General features: G+C 36.9%; 1 protein-coding gene across 1 annotated transcript in view; it reads left to right on the top strand.

Annotated features, from left to right (window-relative positions):
• SLC26A7 (solute carrier family 26 member 7) overlaps positions 1-21800 on the top strand; it is a 260877-nt gene that overhangs the window by 212716 nt on the left and 26361 nt on the right. The window contains exon 14 of the mRNA XM_066264649.1: positions 6063-6099. Within this exon, the coding sequence (XP_066120746.1) occupies positions 6063-6099 (37 nt within the window). The remainder of the gene's footprint in view (positions 1-6062; positions 6100-21800) is intronic.

Here is a 21800-nt window from a genome sequence, read left to right as displayed (position 1 = left end):
GGGAGCACTGCTAATGTGTTAAAAAGGTGAAGTAAAAACCCTCCAAAATGCCACAAACTTAAGTTTGAGTCCCAGATAAGATAATTTGTTCGTTATTAAAGTTTAAATGAGAGAAGACGTAAAGGAGAGAGGAAGAGACTAATATAGAGGGAGAAAAGAGAGAGAGAGAGAGAAAAGATGGAACCACTTAAAGAAGAAAAAAGAAAAAGGAGGAGAGAGAAAGAGAGAGTTAGGGGTTTTGGATTGCAACCCTCAAAGAGAGAAAGGAGGAGGAAAGAAAAGATAATGGGAGATGTAACACTTATGGGTAGTGTAGTTCAAAGAGAGGCGAGAGTAAGACAGAGAGAATTAAATGACCAAATTGGAGTAGAACAAAAAATCAAGAATGAAGAAAAGAGACACAGACGAACAAATATAATAAAATGTGATAGGTTATAAAATCTGCAGATTATTCTTGATTTTGAGAGGTTGTCGTCTTGCTTTTGCTTTTCTGTCTTTCTGGTCGGTGACTTTGTACCCTGGGTTCTGCCCCTGTGGCACGCTCTGGAAGAGGTTTGCAGTTGATAATTCTCTATGGCAATGTCATGTATTGGGCTTCAGTCTCGTTGGCAGTTGAGGTTCATTAGTGTTTATAGGCTCCAACAGTGAGAGGATCTCTCACTGTGAGAGTGTTCCTGGAGCCTCTCTCCTAGTCTTTCCTTCCACAATTAGAAGCCTGATAATCCAGCTATGGGGTTGCTGCTGCCTCTGCCTGGATAGTAAGAGTCTCAAAGAGCTGGCAACTCCCCACTCTATTCCCACTCAGCACAGGGCTCTGAGTAAGGCTCAGTCAGTCAGATCTGCCAGCATAATCAGGCGTGGCTTCCTCTTACTCAAAGACCTCTGGCTCTGCCCCTCTGTGGGATAACTCGAGTGCCCACTCCTGAGGCGTTTGGAGGAATCTCTAGCCCACTCTCCGTGTGCACCCACCAGGATGTCAGACCAGACAGGTCACACTTCGAGTGAAATCCCTACCCACACGGAAAAGATCGAGCTTTGGAATTGGCTTTTGCTCTATCCTTGTGCGGCTTTCCCAAGGGGCTAGGGCTGCCTGAGATTCCACTCCTGGCCCACTCACAGACCTGCTCCTCTGTGGGAAAAACACGGGCGCCCACCTCTGAGGAGTTTGGAGGAATCTCCTGTCCACTCTTCCTGCGTGCACACTGACCAGATTATGAGGCTCAGGTGGGACGCCTCTCACTCCGAGAAAGCCCTCTGCCCACACGGAAAAGTTACTGGGTTGGAATTGGCTTTCGCTCTGTCCCCGTGCGGCTTTCCCAGGGTGCTGGGGCTTCCGCTCCTGGCCCGCTCACAGGCCTCTGACTCTGCTCCTCTGAGGGAAAACACGGGCGCCCACCCCTGAGGAGTTTGGAGTTATCTCCTGCCCACTCTGCGTGCGTGCGCACTGACCAGATTATGAGGCTCAGGTGGGACGCCTCTCGCTCCGCGAAAGCCCTCCTCCCGCACAGAAAAGTTCCGCCGTTGGAGTTGGCTCCAGCTCCCTCCCCGTGCCTGGTCCCCTCAGGGCGCTGGGGCTCCTAGGAGATGCTGCTTTTTTCCCACACAGAGGCCTCTGACTTTGCTTCTCTGTGGGTTAGCATGGGCGGCGCCCACCCCTGAAGTGTTCGTAGGAATCTCTTGCCCACTAACCACGCCAACCAGGAGATGCGGTAAATGGCTGCCCCACTTGTCTTTCTTTGTCTGGGTTTGGCGCGCACGTGTTAGCTTGAATTGCCCAGGTTTTTCCACGGCTTGGATCTCCGTGCCACAGCCTGGTTTGGCTGTTTGTACCGCAGCCTGGAACTATTCACTCCCTATGCCCGCCTTAGTTTCTATATTCTCAGTTCTCAGTGAAAGCCATCCTGTTTGGATTAGAGAGGAAGGTGGAGCATTTCTTATTCCTTATTTCCCCCGGAGTTTGACCATATATTTAGCCAATCTTTCGCTCGATCCTACCTTCGGGTGTGTTGTGAAGCATCTGAAGACTCCAAGGATAGGTTTTTCTGTTTCTGGTTGAAGAACTTGTTGAGTTTATGGGGAGATTTTCGGTATCGCTTCCTACTGTGCCATCACTGTGACGTCATCTCAAAAATATATATTTTTATGTGCTTCAGAATTTTCATAATTATTTCATGTGTGCCATAAGATGAAAAAGGATGAAAATTGCTGATGTAGAATTTTTCTGTATTGAATTTATCTCCTAAGACTGGAGATACAAGTTTTAGAAATAAAACTATAGAGGCAAAGTGCCATTTTCATCAAATTATATCAAAGGTACATACTGCCAACATGATTTATCACTGTTGATGTTGATTGAACTTGATCAACTGGACTAGGTAATATTTGTCAGAATTCTCCATTGCAAAGTTATACTCTGTTTTTCCCTTTTACAAACCTTACCCTTTAAAAACAATTCTCTAAATGCAGTCTATACTTCAGGAGTGTAGAGTCATTTTCTACCTCCCCTGCTTAAAGTATTTACATAAATTATTCAAAATAATTTGGTGGGGAAGATTTCAGACAAAGTATTTTTAAGGCTATGAAAAATAATCTCACATTATTTAAATGTCATTCAGTAGTTAATCCCTTTTATTGGGCTATGTAACTTAATCACCACAAGTCCCATGATATAAAATAACCTGATGGGAATTATTTAATAACTGTCAGAACCAGACTTAAAATATATAAGCTGCACTACCAGGTATCCAAAAGGGAAAATAAATGTTCTATAGTCAGCCTCTAAAATGAAAACTGATTTTATGGGAAAAGCAGTATAAATTAGCAGTTTGAAGCATGTGGTTCAGAATATAAAGGTCTGATCTCAGGTTTAATCCCAGGTTCTTACTAGCTTTGTGACTTTAGTCAAGTTATTTAACTTTTTCAAAGTTTAGAAATTTTAAAAATTTATATCAAAAAATGAGATTAGTAAATTTATGGGTTTGCTCTGATGATTAGAGACTTACCATATTTCTCTATATATTTCAAAAAATTTGGGTGTCTAAAAACTGGGTGCATCTGATACAGTGGTTGTAGATTTTTTTTACTTGCATTTCTTACCCTTGTTTTTGCATGCATTGTTGTAGATTTTTTTACTTGCATTTTCTGCTTTTTTGCACTTGTTGTCTTTGTGTTTTGCACTTGTTATTAGTATATTATGGTGGGTTACATTTTGCCATGTTCTGCCCAGAAATGGCTCAGAAAAGATTTTCATACAGTGCTGAATTCAAGTTAAAAGTGATCCAGTTAGCAAAAGTGAATGGAAATTATGCTGCTGAATATAAGTTTGGTTCTCCTCCAACTGAGAAATCAATCCAAGCCTGGCAACAGGAAGAAGAAAACCTACTGAAAATGCCATGGCAGAAGAAGGTCATGAGAGACAAGTCAGCAAAATGGCCTGATTTAGAGAGAGAATTGAAGATATGGATAGGAGAGCAAAAGGCAATTGGAATTCCTGTGTCCACAAAGATGGTTCAGCATGAGGCAAGAAGAATGGCTGATGAGAAAGAAGTTACTGGTTTCAAAGGAATACGCAATTGGTACTTCAGGTTCATGAAACGGAATGGACTAAGCGTGCATACATGCACCAGACATGCCCCAAATGCCTGAATACTATGAGCAGAAGGTTTTTGAATTTCATCATTTTGTCATTCAATGTCAAAAGACACATCAGTTTGAGTTGGGACAGATTGCAAATATGGACAAAGTACCCCTTTAATTTGATGTCCCAAGTCCCAGAACTGTGATAAGAAGAGGATGAAAACTAACTGTGAAGACAAGTGTTGTTCTTGCTTGTGATGATGAAACCAAGCTGCCTTCTATGCTAATTTTCAAACACAAAACAATGATAAAAGAAGACATCCCTCGAGGAGTGATTGTCCACATTTATGACAAGAGTTGGAGGGATCAGGATCAGATGAAAATCTGGTTTGAGAAAGTTTGGAGGAGATCAGGTGGGCTTTTATGTAAAACTGCCCTATTGGTGCTTGATCACTTCAAGGCACACATAACAAAAATTACAAAGAAGATTGCCACAGAGCAAAAAATCAAAACTTGCTGTCAAAAATACCTGCGAGAAGTGTCTGTTCATGTCCTCTTCCCATTTTTTTATTGGATTGTTTGTTTGTTTGTTGTTGAGTTTTATGAGTTCTTTGTATATTTTGGATATTAGGCCCTTATCTGAGCTGTTGTTTGAAAATATCATTTCCCATTTAGTTGGCTATCTGTTTTGTTGTCAGTTTCCCTTGCTGTGCAAAAACTTTCTAGTCTGATGTGGTCCCATTCATTTATCTTTGCCTTCATTTCTCTTGCCTTTGAAGTCAAATTCATAAAATGCTTTTTAAAACCAAGGTCCATGAGTTTAGTACCTATGTCTTCTTCTATGTACTTTATTGTTTCAGGTCTTATATTTAGGTCTTTGATTTATTTTATGGAAACAACCAAAAAGCCCTTTAGTAGATGATTGGATGAAGAAGATGTGGTACATATATACTATGGAATACTACTCAGCCATAAGAAATGATGACATATTGCCATTTACAACAACATGGATGGATCTTGATAACATTATATGGAGTGAAATAAGTAAATCAGAAAAAACTAAGAACTGCATGATTCCATACATAGGTGGGACATAAAAATGAGACTAAGATACATGGACAAGAGTGTGGTGGTTACTGGGGGAAGAGGGTGGGAGGAGGAGATGGAGGGAGAGGGGAGAGGGGAGGGGCACAAATAAAACCCGATAGAAGGTGATGGAAGACAATTTGACTTTGGGTGATGGGGTATGCAACATAATTAAATGTCGAAATAACCTGGAGATGTTTTCTCTGAACATATGTACCCTGGTTTATTAATGTCAACCCATTAAAATTAATAATTAAATAAAAACACACAAAAAAACCCAAAGCTAAATACCAAAAAAAAAAAATATATATATCTGGAGGATTGACATCCCAGCTCTAATCACTTGATTGACAAATCCTTCAAAGCTGCCATGAAAGATGAATGGAATCAATGGATGAAGTCTTCTGGGGACAATTTGACACCAGTAGGAAGAGTGAAGAAACCAACTATAGAAGAAGTTTGTACTTGGGTGAAAAGATCCTGGGATAACATCAAGATTGAGATCATTGTCAAGTCATTTAAGAAGTGTAGCATTTCAAATGGCATAGATGGAATGGAGGATGAGGCAATATATGAAGACAGTAATTTGTCATCAGACATAGATAAGGACAAGCTAATGAATGGGAGTTTTGACAGTGATGAGGAGTTGAATCAAATTTATGATGAATAAAAGTTGAATTCAATAACTTTATGTAATACTTTTTTTTCATTTCAAATTTTGGCCCCTAATATTAAGGCGTGTCTTATGCATGGAGCGTCTTTTATATGGGGAGATATGGTAATATAAAGTCCTTAGAAGTACTCAAGAAATATCAATTGTCATCACTAACAAAATGACAATAGTTAATAATAACAAATCACATTTTTTTGAGAAGTAGATAGCATGCTATCTTTTTAGGGCATCAATTATTATCAATTTTAAGAAGTTAATTATTGGTTACAAAGTCCTTTTTATTTTTCAGCATTTTCCTAAATTAGGAATGTTTTTCAGGCATTTTTATGGGTCTTCAGATGAAAAGTTAACATTTGTATAATATGGAATAAAAAATTAGTGACTCAAAGAATGTTATGTTAATGAGTTTATTCCCTGATTAAATATGATACATAAAAACACATGAAAATGTTAATTTTTGATCAAAAAGAAAAACAAATTTAGTCTTGCATAATATATTCTAAAGAAGATAGTTTGACTTGCTAACATAGATTATCTACTAAGCAAATTTACACTTAAAGCTAAGTATCATGTTATTTTTTTTAGTTCTATTTATCATTCTGAAAAAATTGACTGTGGAAAATAATTATTGGAGAGTTTTATGTTATTTATGAAGAAAGGAATGATGCACTTTTTTAAGGAAAAAATAAATTTTATAATGTAATTCTTTATTTTGTTTTTATTTCAGTGTGAACAAAACACATTGCTCAATGGCAATTGTAATGGTGAGTCAGCTTTAAAAAAAATAAAGTGTTCTGACTTGAATATAAACCAGAAACTATATACTTACTCTTCCCTTTCTCTCTGCCTCCCTTTTCTGTCCTTTTCTTTTATCTCTCCTAATCATCCTCTTTCCTCACACTATCTCATTTTCTTTTTCTTTTTCTTTCTTTCTCTATTTGCCCCTTCTCTTCTACTTTCCTCCTTCTTCCCATCTTCCTCCTGTCTTCTCTCTACTTTTTCTCCTCCATTCTCCTTTGTCTTTTTCCTCATACTCTTGCTTCCTGCTTTCTTTTAGAAGCAAATTTAAGTAAAGATATATAAACCTATACAGGATAGAAATGTAAAACTTTATTACAAGGCATTAAAATAATTGAAACACTTAAATATATGGTATTTATAAATAAATAAAGAAAAATACAATAGCCACTGGTTGTAGTTATCAATATTTAAATTTTTTTTATAAATATAACGACATATTTTGGAGACTGTGAATAATGTTGCAATGAACATGGGGTTGTATGTATCTTTACGTACCCGTGATTTCAAGTTTTCAGGGTAGATATCCAGTAGAGGAATTGCTGGGTCACATGGTAGATCTATTCTTAGTTTTTTGAGGACCCACCATACTTCCTTCTATAATGGTTAATGATTGGCTTTTTTACTTTTAATTTGTTGAAGGGTGCAATTTGTTTCCAACTTTATATGGCACATCTAATTTCACACTGGGTTACTTTAATGTTTTTTTTTAATTGTTATTAATTTAAATTTGTGTTAACATGAATTCAAGTGTCCCACTCAATATAACTTCCTTACCCCCACCCCGTTGTTCTCCATTACACCCTCTTGGCCCCCCGCCCTCAAACTCCATTTCCCCTTCCCTTTCTGATTTGCTGTCCTATTATTTGTATTTATGTGTTATGTATAAATAATTTCACTAATCTCTTCACCATCTCTGATCCCATCCCCTCATCCCCCTTACCTCTGACATCTGTCCCTGCTCTCTGTGACCTTGCCTCTGCCTCTATTCTATTCTTTTTTTTTTTTTGTATTTTTCTGAAGCTGGAAACGGGGAGAGACAGTCAGACAGACTCCCGCATGCACCCGACCGGGATCCACCCGGCATGCCCACCAGGGGGCGATGCTCTGCCCCTCTGGGGCGTCGCTCTGCCGCGATCAGAGCCACTCTAGCGCCTGGGGCAGAGGCCAAGGAGCCATCCCCAGTGCCCGGGCCATCTTTGCTCCAATGGAGCCTTGACTGCGGGAGGGGAAGAGAGAGACAGAGAGGAAGGAGGGGGGGGATGGAGAAGCAAACGGGCGCTTCTCCTATGTGCCCTGGCCGGGAATCGAACCCGGGTCCCCCGCACGCCAGGCCGACGCTCTACCGCTGAGCCAACCAGCCAGGGCCTCTATTCTATTCTTCAGTTCACTTTGTTCATTAGATTCCACATATAAGTGAGATCATATGATATTTGTCTTTCTCTGACTGGCTTATTTCACTTAGCATAATAATCTCCGGGTCCATCCATGCTGTCATAAAAGGTAAGATTTCCTTCTTTTTCACAGCTGCGTAGTATTCCATTGTGTATATGTTCCACAGTTTTTTAATCCACTTGTCCACTGATGGACACTTGGGCTGTTACCAGATCTTGGCTATTGGAAACAATGCTGCCATAAACATGGTGGGGGTATATCTTCTTTTGAATCAGTGATTTGGTATTCTTAGGATATATTCCTAAAAGTGGAATAGCTGGGTCAAAAGGCAGTTGTATTTTTAATTTTTTGAGAAAACCCCATACTGTTTTCCACAGTGGCTGCACAAGTCTGCATTCCCACCTGCAGTGAAGGAAAGTTCTCTTTTCTCTACACCCTCACCAGCACTTATTGTATGTTGATTTGTTAATGAGCGCTGTTCTGACTGATGTAAGGTGATATTTCATTGAGGTTTTAATTTGCATTTCTCTGATAATTAATGACATTGAATATTTTTTCATATGCCTATTGGTCATCTGTATGTCCTCTTTGGAGAGGTGACTATTCAGTTTTTTTGCTCATTTTTTAATTGGATTGTTTACCTTTCTGGTATTGAGTTTTAAAAATTCTTTAAAATTTTTGATTACTAACCAATTATCAAGACGTATTGGCAAATATGTTTTCCCATTGTGTGAGTTGTCTTTCTGTTTTGTTAATGGTGTCTTTTGCTGTGCAAAACGTTTTAGTTTTATATAGTCCTATTTGTTTATTTTGTTCTTTATTTCACTTGCCCATGGAGATAAATCAGCAAAAAATATTTCTATAAGATATACTGGAGAGTTTACTACCTATGTTTTCTTCTAAGATGTTTATAGTTTCACAACTTACATTTGTCTTTTATCCATTTTGATTTTATTTTGTGAATGGTGTGAATTGAAGGTCTAGTTTCATATTTTTTTGCATGTACCTGTCCAATTTTTCTAACATCATTTATTAAAGGGACTGTCTTTACTCCACTATATGCTCTTACCACCTTAGTGAAATATCAATTGACTATAAGGGCTTAGGTTTAGTTCTGGCTTCCCTGTTCTGTTTCATTGATCTGTATGCCTGTTTTTTATGCCAGTAACAAGCTGTTTTAATTACGAATGCCTTGTAGTACAACTTGATATCAGGAAGTGTGATATCTTCCACTTTATCCTTTATTTTCAAGATTGTTGAGGCTATTCATGATCTTTTTTGGTTCCATATAACGTTTTGAAATACTTTTTTAAATCTCTTTTAAGGATGCCATTGGTATTTTATAGGAATTGCATTGAATCTATAGATTGCTTTGATAATATAGAGATTTTAATGATTTTTATTCTTTCTATTCATGAACATTGTACATATATGTTTTCACTTTTTGGTATCTTTCTTGATCTTTTTTCAATATCTAATAATTTTCCAAGTACAAGTCTTTTACCTCCTTGGTTAAATTAACTTCTAGGCACTTTATTTATTTATTTTTTGAAATAGTGAAGGGGATTGTTTTCTTAATTTGTCTTTCAAACAGTTTATTGTTGGTATATAAAAATGCCCATGATTTATGAATATTAATTTTATATCTTACCACTTTGCCAAATTCATTTATCAGGTCTAGTAGTTTTTTGACTGAGCCTTGAGAGTTTTCTATGTGCAGTATTATATCATCAGCAAATAATGATAATTTTACTTCTTCTTTTCCAATTTGGATACCTTTGATTTTTTCTTTTTGTTTAATTGCTGTGGCTAGGACTTCCAGTACTATGGTGAATAAGAGTGGTGAAAGGGAGAACCCCTGCCTTGTTCCTGATCTTAAAGGGATTGCTTTTAAATTTTGCTTATTGAATATGATGTTGGCTGTGGGTTTGTCATAGATAGCTTTTATCATGTTGAGGTATGTTCCCTGTATTCCCACTTTACTAAGAGTTTTTATCATAAATGGGTGCTGGATTTTATCAAATGCTTTTTATGCATCTATTGAAATTATCATATCTCTTTTCTTTTTTCTTTTGTTTATTTGATGAATCACATTGATTGATCTGCAAATATTGTAGCAGCCTTGCCTTCCCAGAATAAATCTCACTTGATCCTGATGTATGATTTTTTTCATGTATTGCTGGATCCAGTTTGCTAATATTTTGTTGAGGATTTTAGCATCTAAATTTATCAGGGATATTGGCATATAATTTTCTTTCTTTGTGTTTTTGCTTGGTTTTGGAATCAGAATTATTCTCGCCTTATAAAAGGAGCTTGGAAGTCTTCCTTATTTTTGAATTTTTTGAAATAGCTTGAGAAGGATAGGAGTTAGTTCTTCTTTGAATATTTGGTAGAATTCACCTGTGAATCCATCTGGCCCAGGGCTTTTGTTTGTTGGGAGTTTTTTGATAACTCTTTTGATCTCATTTGTTGTCATTGGTCTGTGTAGGTTTTCTAATTCTTCCAGATTGATTTTTGAAAGATTATTTGTTTCAATGTATTTGTCCATTTCTTCTAGGTTGTCTAATTTTTTGGCATACAGTTCTTCATAGTATTTTCTTGCAATTCTTTGTATTTCTGTTGTTATTTCTCCACTCTCATTTCTAATTTTATTTATTTGAGTCCTCTCTCTCTCTCTCTTTCTCTCTCTCTCTTTTGATGAATCTGGTTAAAGTTTCATCAATCTTGTTTATATTTTCAAAGAACCAGCTCTTGGTTTCTTTGATCCTTGTATTTTTTTCTTTAGCCTCTATGTCATTTATTTCCGCTCTGATTTTTATTATTTCCTTCCTTCTACTACCTTTGGGCTTTACTTACTGTTCTTTTTCTAATTCTTTTAGATGCAGGGTCAAGTTGTTTATCTGAGCTTTTTATAGCTTCTTAAGGTATGCCTGTAATGCTATGAACTTTCCTCTCAGTACTGCTTTAGCTGTGTGCCATAAATTTTGAGTTGTTGTATGCTTATTATTGCTCGTTTCTAGGAATTTTTAATTTCTTCTCTGATCTCATTGTTAACCCATTTGTTATTTAGTAACATGCTATTTATTTTCCAAGTGTTTGAGTATTTTTTTGTTTTTGTGTTGTGGTTGATTTCATGTTTCATGCCATTGTGATCAGAGAAGATGCTTGATATAATTGCAATCTTCTTAAATTTGTTGAGACCCCTTTTCTACCCTAACATGTGGTCTATTTTAGAGAATGTACCATTGCCACTTGAAAAGAATGTAAATTCTGCTGCTTTAGGGTGAAAGATTCTAAAGATATCTATTAAATCCAGTTGATCTAGTGTGTCCTTTAAGTCTGCTGTTTTGTTTGGGTTTTTTTTTGTTAATTTTCTTTCTTGAAGATCTATCTAATGATGTTAGTAGGGTATTGAAATACCCTACTATTATAGTATTGTTGTTGATCTCGCCTTTTATATCCATCAAAGTCTGCTTTATATATTTAGGTGCTCCTATATTAGGTACATAGATATTTATAATGGCTATATCTTCCTGTTGGATTGCTCCCTTTATCATTAGGTAGTGACTTTCTTTATCTCTTACTATAGCCTTTGTTTTAAAGTCTATTTTGTCAAATATAAGTATTGTTACCCCAGCTTTTTTTATTTCTATTTTCATAAAATATTTTTTTGCAACTTTTACTTTCAGTCTTTGTCTGTCTTTTGTTTTGAGGTGCATCTCTTGTAGACAGCATATGTATGCATCCTGTTTTCTTATTCATGTGGCTACTCTATGTCTTTTGATTGGATTACTTAATCCATATACATTTAAGGTTATTGTTCATATGTAGTTGTTTATTGCCATTTTATTCTTTAAAGCTGTATTCCTCTTTTACTATATTCTTTTCCCCCTTTGTTCTGTTTATAACAGGCCCCTTAATATTTCTTGCAGCATTTTTTGGTTGTAATGAGTTCCTTGAGCTTTTTTTTTTTTTTTTTTTTTTTTTTTTTTTTTTTTTGTCTGGGAAGCTTTTTATTTCTCCTTCAATTATAAATGATAACCTTGCTGGATAAAGAAGTCTTGGTTGTAGGCTCTTGTTCTGCATTACTTTGAATATTTCTTGCCATTTCCTCCTGACCTCAAGTATTTCTGTTGAGAAGTCAGACACCATCCTTATGGGTGCTCCTTTTTAGGTGATTGACTTTTTTTCTCTAGCAGCTTTTAATATTTTTTATTCATCTCTTAGCTTTGGTATTTTAGTTATGATGTGTCTTGGCATCAATTTCTTTGGGTTTCTCTTTAATGGAATTCTCTGTGCTTCTTGAACTTGTGTGACTTTCCTGCATCAATTTAGGGAAGTTTTCAGATATGATTTCTTTGAATAAGGTTTCAATCCCTTCTTCTTTCTCTTCTTCTTCAGGAACCCCTATGATGCGGATGTTATTTCTCCTGTTGTCATAGAGCTCTCTTAGAATTTCCTTAGACTTTTTGAGCCTGTCTTCTTTTTGCTGCTCTGCTTTGTTCCTTCATTTACCTTGTCCTCTAACTTGCTGATTTGATTCTCAGCTTCATCCATGTGGCTTTTAATTCCTTCCAGTGTGTTTTTCATTTCTGATATTATTTTTGTCATTATTGAATTATTCTCTTTTATTATTTCAATGTCCTTTTTTATACTTGCTATTTCCTTATTTAGGTGGTCGTTATGTCTATTTATTGTTGCTCTAATGTTTTTAAGCATCCTAACAATAATTATGTTAAACTCTGAATCTGGTAATTTGGTTATTTCCAACTCATTCAAGTCCTTTTCTGGGGATTTCTTTTAATTCATTTTGGTTGCATTTCTCTGCCTTCCCATTTTGTCTGTGTATAAGAAGGGTGTGACCACAGGAGTTCAATAGGTGTGGCCTCTGTGTTCCCTATTTATAGTCTGTATTCAGGACTGCCACCTCAGGAGTTTGGGTATGGGTGTTGCTGGCACTGGCCCGCTGTGGTGGTCACTGCGGTTCCCACCTCTCCTCCATGGGCATTATTGTGTTCATGTGCTTGGGCTACAATACAAGACTTGTCTGCCCTCGGCCTTTACCCCACCCCCATCAGCAGGGCTGCTTTCACATGCCAGGGATTGCAACCCTCAGCCCTGTGTGTGGGGCTTTGCATCTGTGCTCGGCCACTGGCCTCAGCTGGTTCCTTGGCTTTCACCTTGCCCCTGTGGGCAGGACTGCAGGTGGGACAGCTCTTGCTCACCCAGCCTGAAGCCACAGGTTGGACCACTTTTGTTCACCCCTTCTACTGCCACAGCCACCCTCAGCCTCCACCCCCACCCAGTGGGACTGAGATTATGCAAGGACTCAGTCATAGCCTGTGGTCAGGACTGCGCTCATGCCTGGTTCGCAACTGCAGCCAGCTCCCAGTTTCTGCCCCACAGATGGGACCACACTTTTGCCTCCCTCCACCATCGCCCTCTGGCAAGTACTCACCAGTGTGTGTGTGTGTGTGTGGGGGGGCATTGCAACTCAGACCCTAGCAATCAATACTGCGTTCCTGAAGGCTCCCTGCTTTTAAGCAGCTATACTCTGAGTGCAGCAGGAGAGCTTCTGTTTGGCTGGTGACCTGCTTCCCTTTGCTAGTATTGCTGGTTCCAAGAAAAATATTCACTTTAGATTTGGGGAGTGACTCAGCCCAAGGGTTAGCATGGCTGTCCCTCAAAGTGTTTCTCCTTGCGCCTCCTAGATTACACTCTCTTCCTGCTACTCCAGTCCTCTCAGCTTTCCCCATCCCCTGGAGTTTTGGGCAAGTGGTTGAGAAAGAGGTTTTCTGACAAGTCCCTTTGAGAAGAATTCTGGGTCTGAGAAATCTGTCTCTTTCTTGCAAACAGTATCCTGGCTTGTTTCTCAGTGAAATACTGTCTGTACACTTATTCTAGGATCTGGGGCTGCAGGCTGGGGCTTTGTTCTTGGGCCCCAGGACCATCCCCTATCTGCTAAACTCACTTCCCACCACACGAGTCCCGCCAGGCTGCCGTTTGCTCCTGGGAGCTGAGCAGCCTTTTCCATGCTTTTCCTACCAGTCTCAATCTGGCTTCTTTAGCTATCCTTGGTTAAAGAGTCCTCTTAGTTTAGTCCAAAGTTGGTTTTTCCAGATGATTATTCTTAAAATTAAGTTGTAATCCACTTTGTTTCTGGAAGGTGGAAGTTGGTACATCTTCTTACTCCATTGCCATCTTGCCACCTCCTCCAAATTGGTTTTTTAAGATGATTGTTCTTTAATTAACTTGTAATTCAATTTGGTCCTGAGAGATGGCAGTTGTAATGTCTGCCTACTCAGTCTCCATCTTGGAATCTGTAGTTGTCTTTTTGTGTACTATACTTGCTAGGTTTTGGTATGAGGGTTATGGTGGCCTCATAAAAAATTGTAAAAAAGTATTGCTTCTAGTTTTTTGGGAGTGTTTGAGAAGGGTAGGAATAAAATCTATGAATAGTTGGTAGAATTCACTAATGTAGCTCTCTGGTCCTGGACTTTTATTTTTGGGGAAGATTTTGGTAATTGTTTCTATTTCCTCCATGCTAATGGGCCTATTTAAGTTTTCTACTTCCTTTTAACTCAGTCTAGGAACATTGTATAGTTCTAAGAATTTATCTATTTTTTCTAGGGCTGTTGAATTTGATTGCATATAATTGTTCATAGTATTCTACAATGATTTTTTTAATCTACTATATCTGTGGTAATTTTTACTCTTTCATTTCAGATTTTTTTATATGAGTCCTTTCCCTTTTTTCTTTAGTGATTCTAGCAAAGGGTTTGTCAATTTTATTGATTTTTTTTTAAAAAAACAGTTTTTTGTTGTATTAAGTTTTTCTATACTTTTTCTGTCTTTTTAAAATTTATTTCTGCTTTAATTTTTACTATTTTTTTTGTTCTGCTGATTTTGGCTTGTCTTTGTTTTTCTTTTTCTATTTTCTTAAATAAATTTTTATTAATGTTAATGGGGGTGACATTAATAAATCAGGGTACATATATTCAAAGAAAACATGTCCAGGTTATCTTGTCATTCAATTATGTTGCATACCCATTGCCCAGAGTCAGATTGTCCTCCGTCACCCTCTATCTAGTTTTCTTTGTGCCCCTACCCCTTCCCCTTCCCCTCTCCCTCCTTACCTCCCACATCCTCCCTCCCCCCACCCCTGGTAACCACCACACTCTTGTCCATGTCTCTTAGTCTTGTTTTTATGCCCCACCAATGTATGGAATCATGTAGTTCTTGTTTTTTTCTGATTTACTTATTTCACTCTGTATAATGTTATCAAGATCCCACCATTTTGTTGTAAATGATCCGATGTAATCATTTCTTATGGCTGAGTAGTATTCCATAGTGTATATGTGCCACATCTTCTTTATCCAGTCTTCTATTGAAGGGCTTTTTGGTTGTTTCCATGTCTTGGCCACTGTGAACAATGCTGCAATGAACATGGGGCTACATGTGTCTTCACGTATCAATGTTTCTGAGGTTTTGGGGTATATACCCAGTAGAGGGATTGCTGGGTCATAAGGTAGTTCTATTTTCAGTTTTTTGAGGAACCACCATACTTTCTTCCATAATGGTTGTACTATTTTACAGTCCCATCAACAGTGAATGAGAGTTCCTTTTTTTCCACAGCCTCTCCAATATTTGCTATTACCTGTCTTGTTGATAATAGCTAATCTAACAGGTGTGAGGTGGTATCTCATTGTAGTTTTGATTTGCATTTCTCTAATAACTAATGAAGATGAGCATCTTTTCATATATCTGTTGGTCATTTGTATTTCTTCCTGGGAGAAGTGTCTGTTCATGTCCTCTTCCCATTTTTTTATTGGATTGTTTGTTTGTTTGTTGTTGAGTTTTGTGAGTTCTTTGTAAATTTTGGATATTAGGCCCTTATCTGAGCTATTGTTTGAAAATAACATTTCCCATTTAGTTGGCTGTCTGCTTTTTCTATTTTCTTAAGGTGTGATATTGGGTTGTTTACTTGGGATCTCTCTTATTTCTTGATATAAGCTTATAGTGATATAAATTTTACTCTTATTACTACTTTTGCTGCATCCTAGATATTTTGATATGTTGTGTTATCATTTTCACTTGTCTGTATATATATTTTAATCTCTGTTTTTATTTCTTCTTTGACCCAGTCATTTCTTAGAAGCATGGTGTTTAATTCCATATTTTGTGGGTTTCTTTACTTGTTTTTTGCAGTTGAAGTCTGATTTCAAAGACTTATGGTCAGTAAATAGGCTTGGTATAATTTCAGTCTTTCTAAATTTGTTGATGTAGTTTTGTGACCCAATATGTGGTCCTTACTTGAGAATGTTCTATGTATCTTAGAGAGAAATATCAATATATACTCATGTTCTGGGATAAAATGTCCTTTAAATGTCTATGTCCCTTTGGTTTAGTGTGTCAATCAAAGCCAATTTATTTTTTAAAAGATTTTATATATTTCTTTTAGAGATTGGAGAATAAGATATGGTGAGGGAAGGGAGGGAGAGGAGAAGAAAGCATCAACTTTTATTTATGCCTTAACCAGTCAAGCCCAGGGTTCAAATTGGCAACCTCAACATTTCAGGTTGGTGTTTTATCCACTGTACCCCTACAGATACGGCAAAGCCAATATTTCTTTATTGATGTTTTTTTTTGTTTTGAAGATCAATCGAGACTGTCAATGATTTGTTGAGATCTTCAAATATGATTGTGTTTTGCCTGTTTCTATTTTTAGATCAGTTAATAAATATCTTATATATTTTGGTGCTCCCTGGTTCAGTGCATATATAGTAAGAAGTGTTATGTTTTCCTGACACAGTGTCTTCTTTATTTTTATAAAAAGTCCATCTTTGTCTCTGGTTATCTTTGTTGTCTTGTTCTCAGCATTGTCAGATATGAGCATGGCTACACTTGCTTTTCTTTGAGAATTATTTGTTTGGAGAATCATTTTTTAACCTTTCACTTTGAGTCTACTTTTATTTTTGAAGCAGAGATGTTTCTCTTGAAGGCAGCTTATGGTTGGGTTTTGCTGTTTGATCCAATCTTTTTCTCTGTGCCTCTTTATTGGTGAGTTCAATCCATTTATATTTATATTTATGAGTTTAATTCATTATTGGTGAGTTTAATCCATTATTTATATTTAGAATAATTATTAACACTTGATAAAGATCAGCAGTAGCAAAAGAGGATGCAGAAGCACTCACCAGATAAATGGATTCTTTTAAATATGACAATACTTTTTCTAATAATCTAATGGTAACCACTCATGAAAATGACACTAATGAAACAGGTAGCTTAAAAAAATGGGGAAGTGAGAAGTGAGAAGCAGGGAGGCAGAGAGACAGACTCCACATGCACTGACCAGGATCTAGCTAGAATGCCCACCAAGGGGCAATGGTCTGCCCATCTGGGGCATTGCTCCTTTGCTACTAGCACCATTCTAGTGCCTGAGGGACAGTCCATGGAGCCATCCTTAGCACCTGGGCAAATTTTGCTTCAATGGAGTCCTGGCTGTGGGAAAGGGAAGAGAGATAGAGAAAAATGAGAGGAGGAAGCATAGAGAAGCAGATGGGTGCTTCTCCTGTGTGCCCTGGCCAGGAATTGAACCTGGGACTTCCACATGCCAGGTTAATGCTCTACCGCTGAGCCAACCAGCCAGGGCCAAGATGTCTTTTTTTTTTTTTTTGCATTTTTCTGAAGCTGGAAACAGGGAGAGACAGTCAGACAGACTCCCGCATGCGCCCGACCGGGATCCACCTGGCACGCCCACCAGGGGGCGACGCTCTGCCCACCAGGGGGCGATGCTCTGCCCATCCTGGCCGTCGCCATGTTGCGACCCTCCTGGGCGTCGCCATGTTGTGACCAGAGCCACTCTAGCGCCTGGGGCAGAGGCCACAGAGCCATCCCCAGCGCCCGGGCCATCTTTGCTCCAATGGAGCCTTGGCTGCGGGAGGGGAAGAGAGAGACAGAGAGGAAGGCGCGGCGGAGGGGTGGAGAAGCAAATGGGCACTTCTCCTATGTGCGTGCCCTGGCCGGGAATCGAACCCGGGTCCTCCGCACGCTAGGCCGACGCTCTACCGCTGAGCCAACCGGCCAGGGCTGAAGATGTCTTTTTTATTTACAAAAAACATCATGAATTGCTTCTGTTAAAATTGCTTACTTAAATTACTCCATAACTACATGACACAATTCTTTGCTTTTGCTTTGTTTTGTTCTGCATAGTCTAAAAATATGCACATATTTTAATTAAAGAATCAAGAAAGAGGAAATTTAAATGTAAAATTAAAGACAATGAAAAGGAAATTTTTGTATCACTATTGATAAATCCAAACATTTTAATACAGTGTGCCCCTAAAGTCACGGTGCACTTTTGACTGGTCACAGGAAAGCAACAAAGATGATAGAAATGTGAAATCTGCAACAAATAAAGAAAAACTCTCCCAGTTTCATACCTTTTCAGTGCAGTTCGATGTGGGCTCACACAGATTTTTTAGGGCTCCTTAGGTAGCTATCCCGTATAGCCTCTACAGACTCGTCACTGACTGATGGCCTACCAGAATGGGGTTTCTCCATCAAACCGCCAGTTTCCTTCAAACTGCTTATCCCATCGAATAATGTTATTTCTATTTGGTGGCACCTTTGTTATAAACACGCCGATATTCACGTTGCACTTTGGTCACGGATTCAAATTTAGTGAGCCACAGAACACACTGAACTTTCCTCTGTACCATCCACATTTCAACTGGCATGGCCGTGGGCTGCTCCACTATATACATGGTGTTATGTCATCATCTGTGCATGCGCACATGCTGCCACATCATCCTACAGAAACTAGGTGGGTGTTTCTTTTATTTGGTGCAGATTTCACATTTCTATCGTCTTTTGTTCCTTTCCTGTGACCAGTCAAAAGTGCACCATGACTTTACGGACACACTATAGTTAAAAACTTATCACCATTTCAATTATAAAATTGTTACAAGAAAAATAGAGAAATGCAAGTACAATTTACAAGTTAAATAAATGTGATAGAATAGAAAATAAAATAAAACTTGTTTTTTAAATAATTTTTGTATCTTTTACCACTAATTTTTAGTTATTTAGATCCAGTAATCAATCTTTTCTTTCTTTTTTACAGAAACAGAGAGAGAGTCAGAGGGATAGATAGGGACAGATAGACAGAAACGGAGAGATCAATCTCTTTTTGTAACATATACATATATTATTTTTTTCACTGTATTAAAGTTCAGATTGACAAATAACTTTCTTATGAACTAGCAGTGGCTTCCTAAAGCATTGAACTGATGAAAATTTTCAAGTCTTCTTTGACCTCAGTGGAAAATGAATGTACCATGATTGGTTGGCTATGACTATCTGGCTAAGGAGTGGCAATGATAGAACTCCTACAATATAATTTTATTTATAAATGATAATTTATGTAACTTATTTCAGAAAAAATAAGGAATTGATATTTCTAAAGAAAATAATTGCTAATATCTTGTCAGATTACAGTTTTTTAAAACCAAGCCTCTTTTATAACTATTGCCAATGACAACTAATATTTCTTAGTAAATAAATAATGAGGTTTAAAAAATCTCAGAAAGATTCGACATTTCCTTAATTTTTATTTTTTGAGAATTTAATATTAATAATTTTCTAATAAATTTTTGGGTAAGAAAGTTTAGATTGTAACTTTTTAAAACATGCATTATAAAAGACATATCTCTTGTTAATAAGAAAACCGTATACCATAAGTAGATTGTAAAAAAAACTACTCAACTAATTTTGATATCAAAATGTGTCATCACAATCATTTTAAGAAATATTGCTAAAGATGTTTGTAGTTTAAGTTATATATTTGATTAAAGCCACTTAATTTTTAAAATTACTAATTATTTTCTAATGTAATTTTATTTGGGTGACACTGGTTAACATAATTTTGCAGGTTTCAGGTGTCCAATTTTATAGCACATCTCCATACACCTTACTGTGTGTTCACCACCCTCAAGTCAAGTCTTTGTCCATCATCATTTATCCCCCTTCACCCTACTCTTTCACCTCCACCCTGCCTTGGCAATCACCACCCTATTGTCTTTGTTCATGAGTATTTTCTCTTTTTTGTCCCTTTTTGCTCAATACCTACACCCCTTACATTAAGCCCCCCAGCAGATGTTAGCCTACTCTCAATTATGAGTTTATCTTTATTTAGTTGTTAGTTCATTTTGTTCATTAGATTCCACATATGAGTGAAATCATATGGTAGTTAGCTTTCTCTTACTTGCTTATGTTACTTAACAAAATTCTCCCCTGGTCTATTCATGTTGAAAAAGTAAAATTTTCTTTTTTTTATGGCCATGTAGTAGTCTTTTGTGTAACTGTATCACAGCTTTTCTATCCACTCATCTACAAATGGGCACTTGGGCTGTTTCCAAATCTTAGTATTATAGATAATGCTGCAGTGAACATAGCGGTGCATATATATTTTTTTGAATTAGTGTTTTGAGGTTCTAGAATATATTCCCAGATTTTAGGTTGCAGGGTCAAAAGGTAACTCCATTCTTAATTTTTTCATATAACTCCATACTTCTTTTCACAGTGGCTATACCAAGAGTATATGAGGGTTCCCTTTTCTTTACGCCCTTACCAAAACTTGCTGTTTGTTGATTTATTGATGATAGCCCTTCTGAAAAGTATGACATGATGTTTCTTTGTGATTTTAGTTTGTATTATGTATTTCTATGATGATTAGTGACACTGAGCATCTTTTCATGTCTATCAAACATATCTATCTCCTTAGAAAAGTGTCTATTCAGGTCCTTTGTTTATTTATTAATTTGATTTTTTTAGTGTTGAGCTTCATAAGTTCTTTATAAATTTTGGATATTAAGCCTTTATCAGATGTATTGACAATTGTGTTCTCTTTTCAGAGTGCTGTAATTTCATTTTGTTGATGGTTTTCTTTGCTGGGCAAAATTGGATATAGTTCCATTTGTTTATCTTTTGTTTCCCTTGACCATGGAGATATATCAGAAAAAAATATTGCTACAGGACATGTCCAACTCATGGATATAGATAAAAATGAAGTGGTTACCAAGGGAAGAGGGTTGTGGCAGAGGGAGATGAGAGGAGGGTAGTAAAGAAGGACAAATACATGGTGATGGAAAATAATTTTACTTTGGGTGATGGGTACACAACGTAATCAACAGTTCAGATGTTATAGAAATATTTACCTGAAACTTATATATCACCTCATTGAATTTTATTTTCTAAGGAAAATAAAAAAAAATTTTTCAAAAAGAAAAATAATGAAATATTTGGGATTTTACTGTTTATGCTTCCTTTTAGAATTTTAATGGTTTCAAGTTTAATATTTAAGACTTTATTTTTCTTTTTTTTAAAATTATTTTTATTTATTTATTCATTTTTTTAGAGGGGGGGAGAGAGAGAGAGAGAAAGAGAGAGAGAGAGAGAGAGAGAAGGGGGGGAGGAGCAGGAAGCTTCAACTTCCATATGTGCCTTGACCAGGCAAGCCCAGGGTTTTGAACCAGCAACCTCAGTGTTCCAGGTCGACGCTTTATCCCACTGCGCCACCACAGGTCAGGCCAATATTTAAGACTTTAAACTATTTTGAGTTTATTTTTGTGAATGTTATATGAAGGTAGTCTAGCTTTATTATTTTTTTGCATGTATTTGTTTCATTTTTACAACCTGGTTCATTGAAAAGACTGCTTTAACCACATTTTATGTTCTTACCTCCTTTGTCAAATATTAATTGAGCATATAGACGTGTTGATTCTTGGACTCTCTATTATGTTCTATTGATCTATATGTCTGTTTCATGCCAGTACCATACTGTTTTCATTACGATGGTCTTGTAATATAATTTGATAGAAGGTAGCATTATTTCTCCAACTTTTTTTCTTTCTCAAGATTACTATGGCTATTCAGAGTCTTTTGTGGTTCCAGATACATTTCTGGAATATTTGTTCTACTTATGTAAAATACACCATTGGTATCTTGATAGAAATTGCATTGAGTCTATAAATTCTTTTGGGTAATATGGACATTTAAATGATGTTAATTCTTTCTATCCATGAATATAGTTTTTGTTGCCACTTATTTGTATCTTTCTTTCTCAGTATCTTACAGTTTTCTGAAGTCTTTTATACTTTTATTTAAATATATTCTTAGGTTTCTTTTTAAAAAAATTGTGAATGGTATTGATTTTTTATTTTTCCTTTCTGATAGATCATTAGCAGTGTATAAAATGTAACTGATTTAT

Source organism: Saccopteryx bilineata, chromosome 3 (genome assembly GCF_036850765.1).
Source record: "Saccopteryx bilineata isolate mSacBil1 chromosome 3, mSacBil1_pri_phased_curated, whole genome shotgun sequence".
NCBI lineage: Eukaryota > Metazoa > Chordata > Mammalia > Chiroptera > Emballonuridae > Saccopteryx > Saccopteryx bilineata.
Note: the sequence above shows the minus strand (reverse complement) of the source record. Positions and strands in the feature narration are given on the sequence as shown.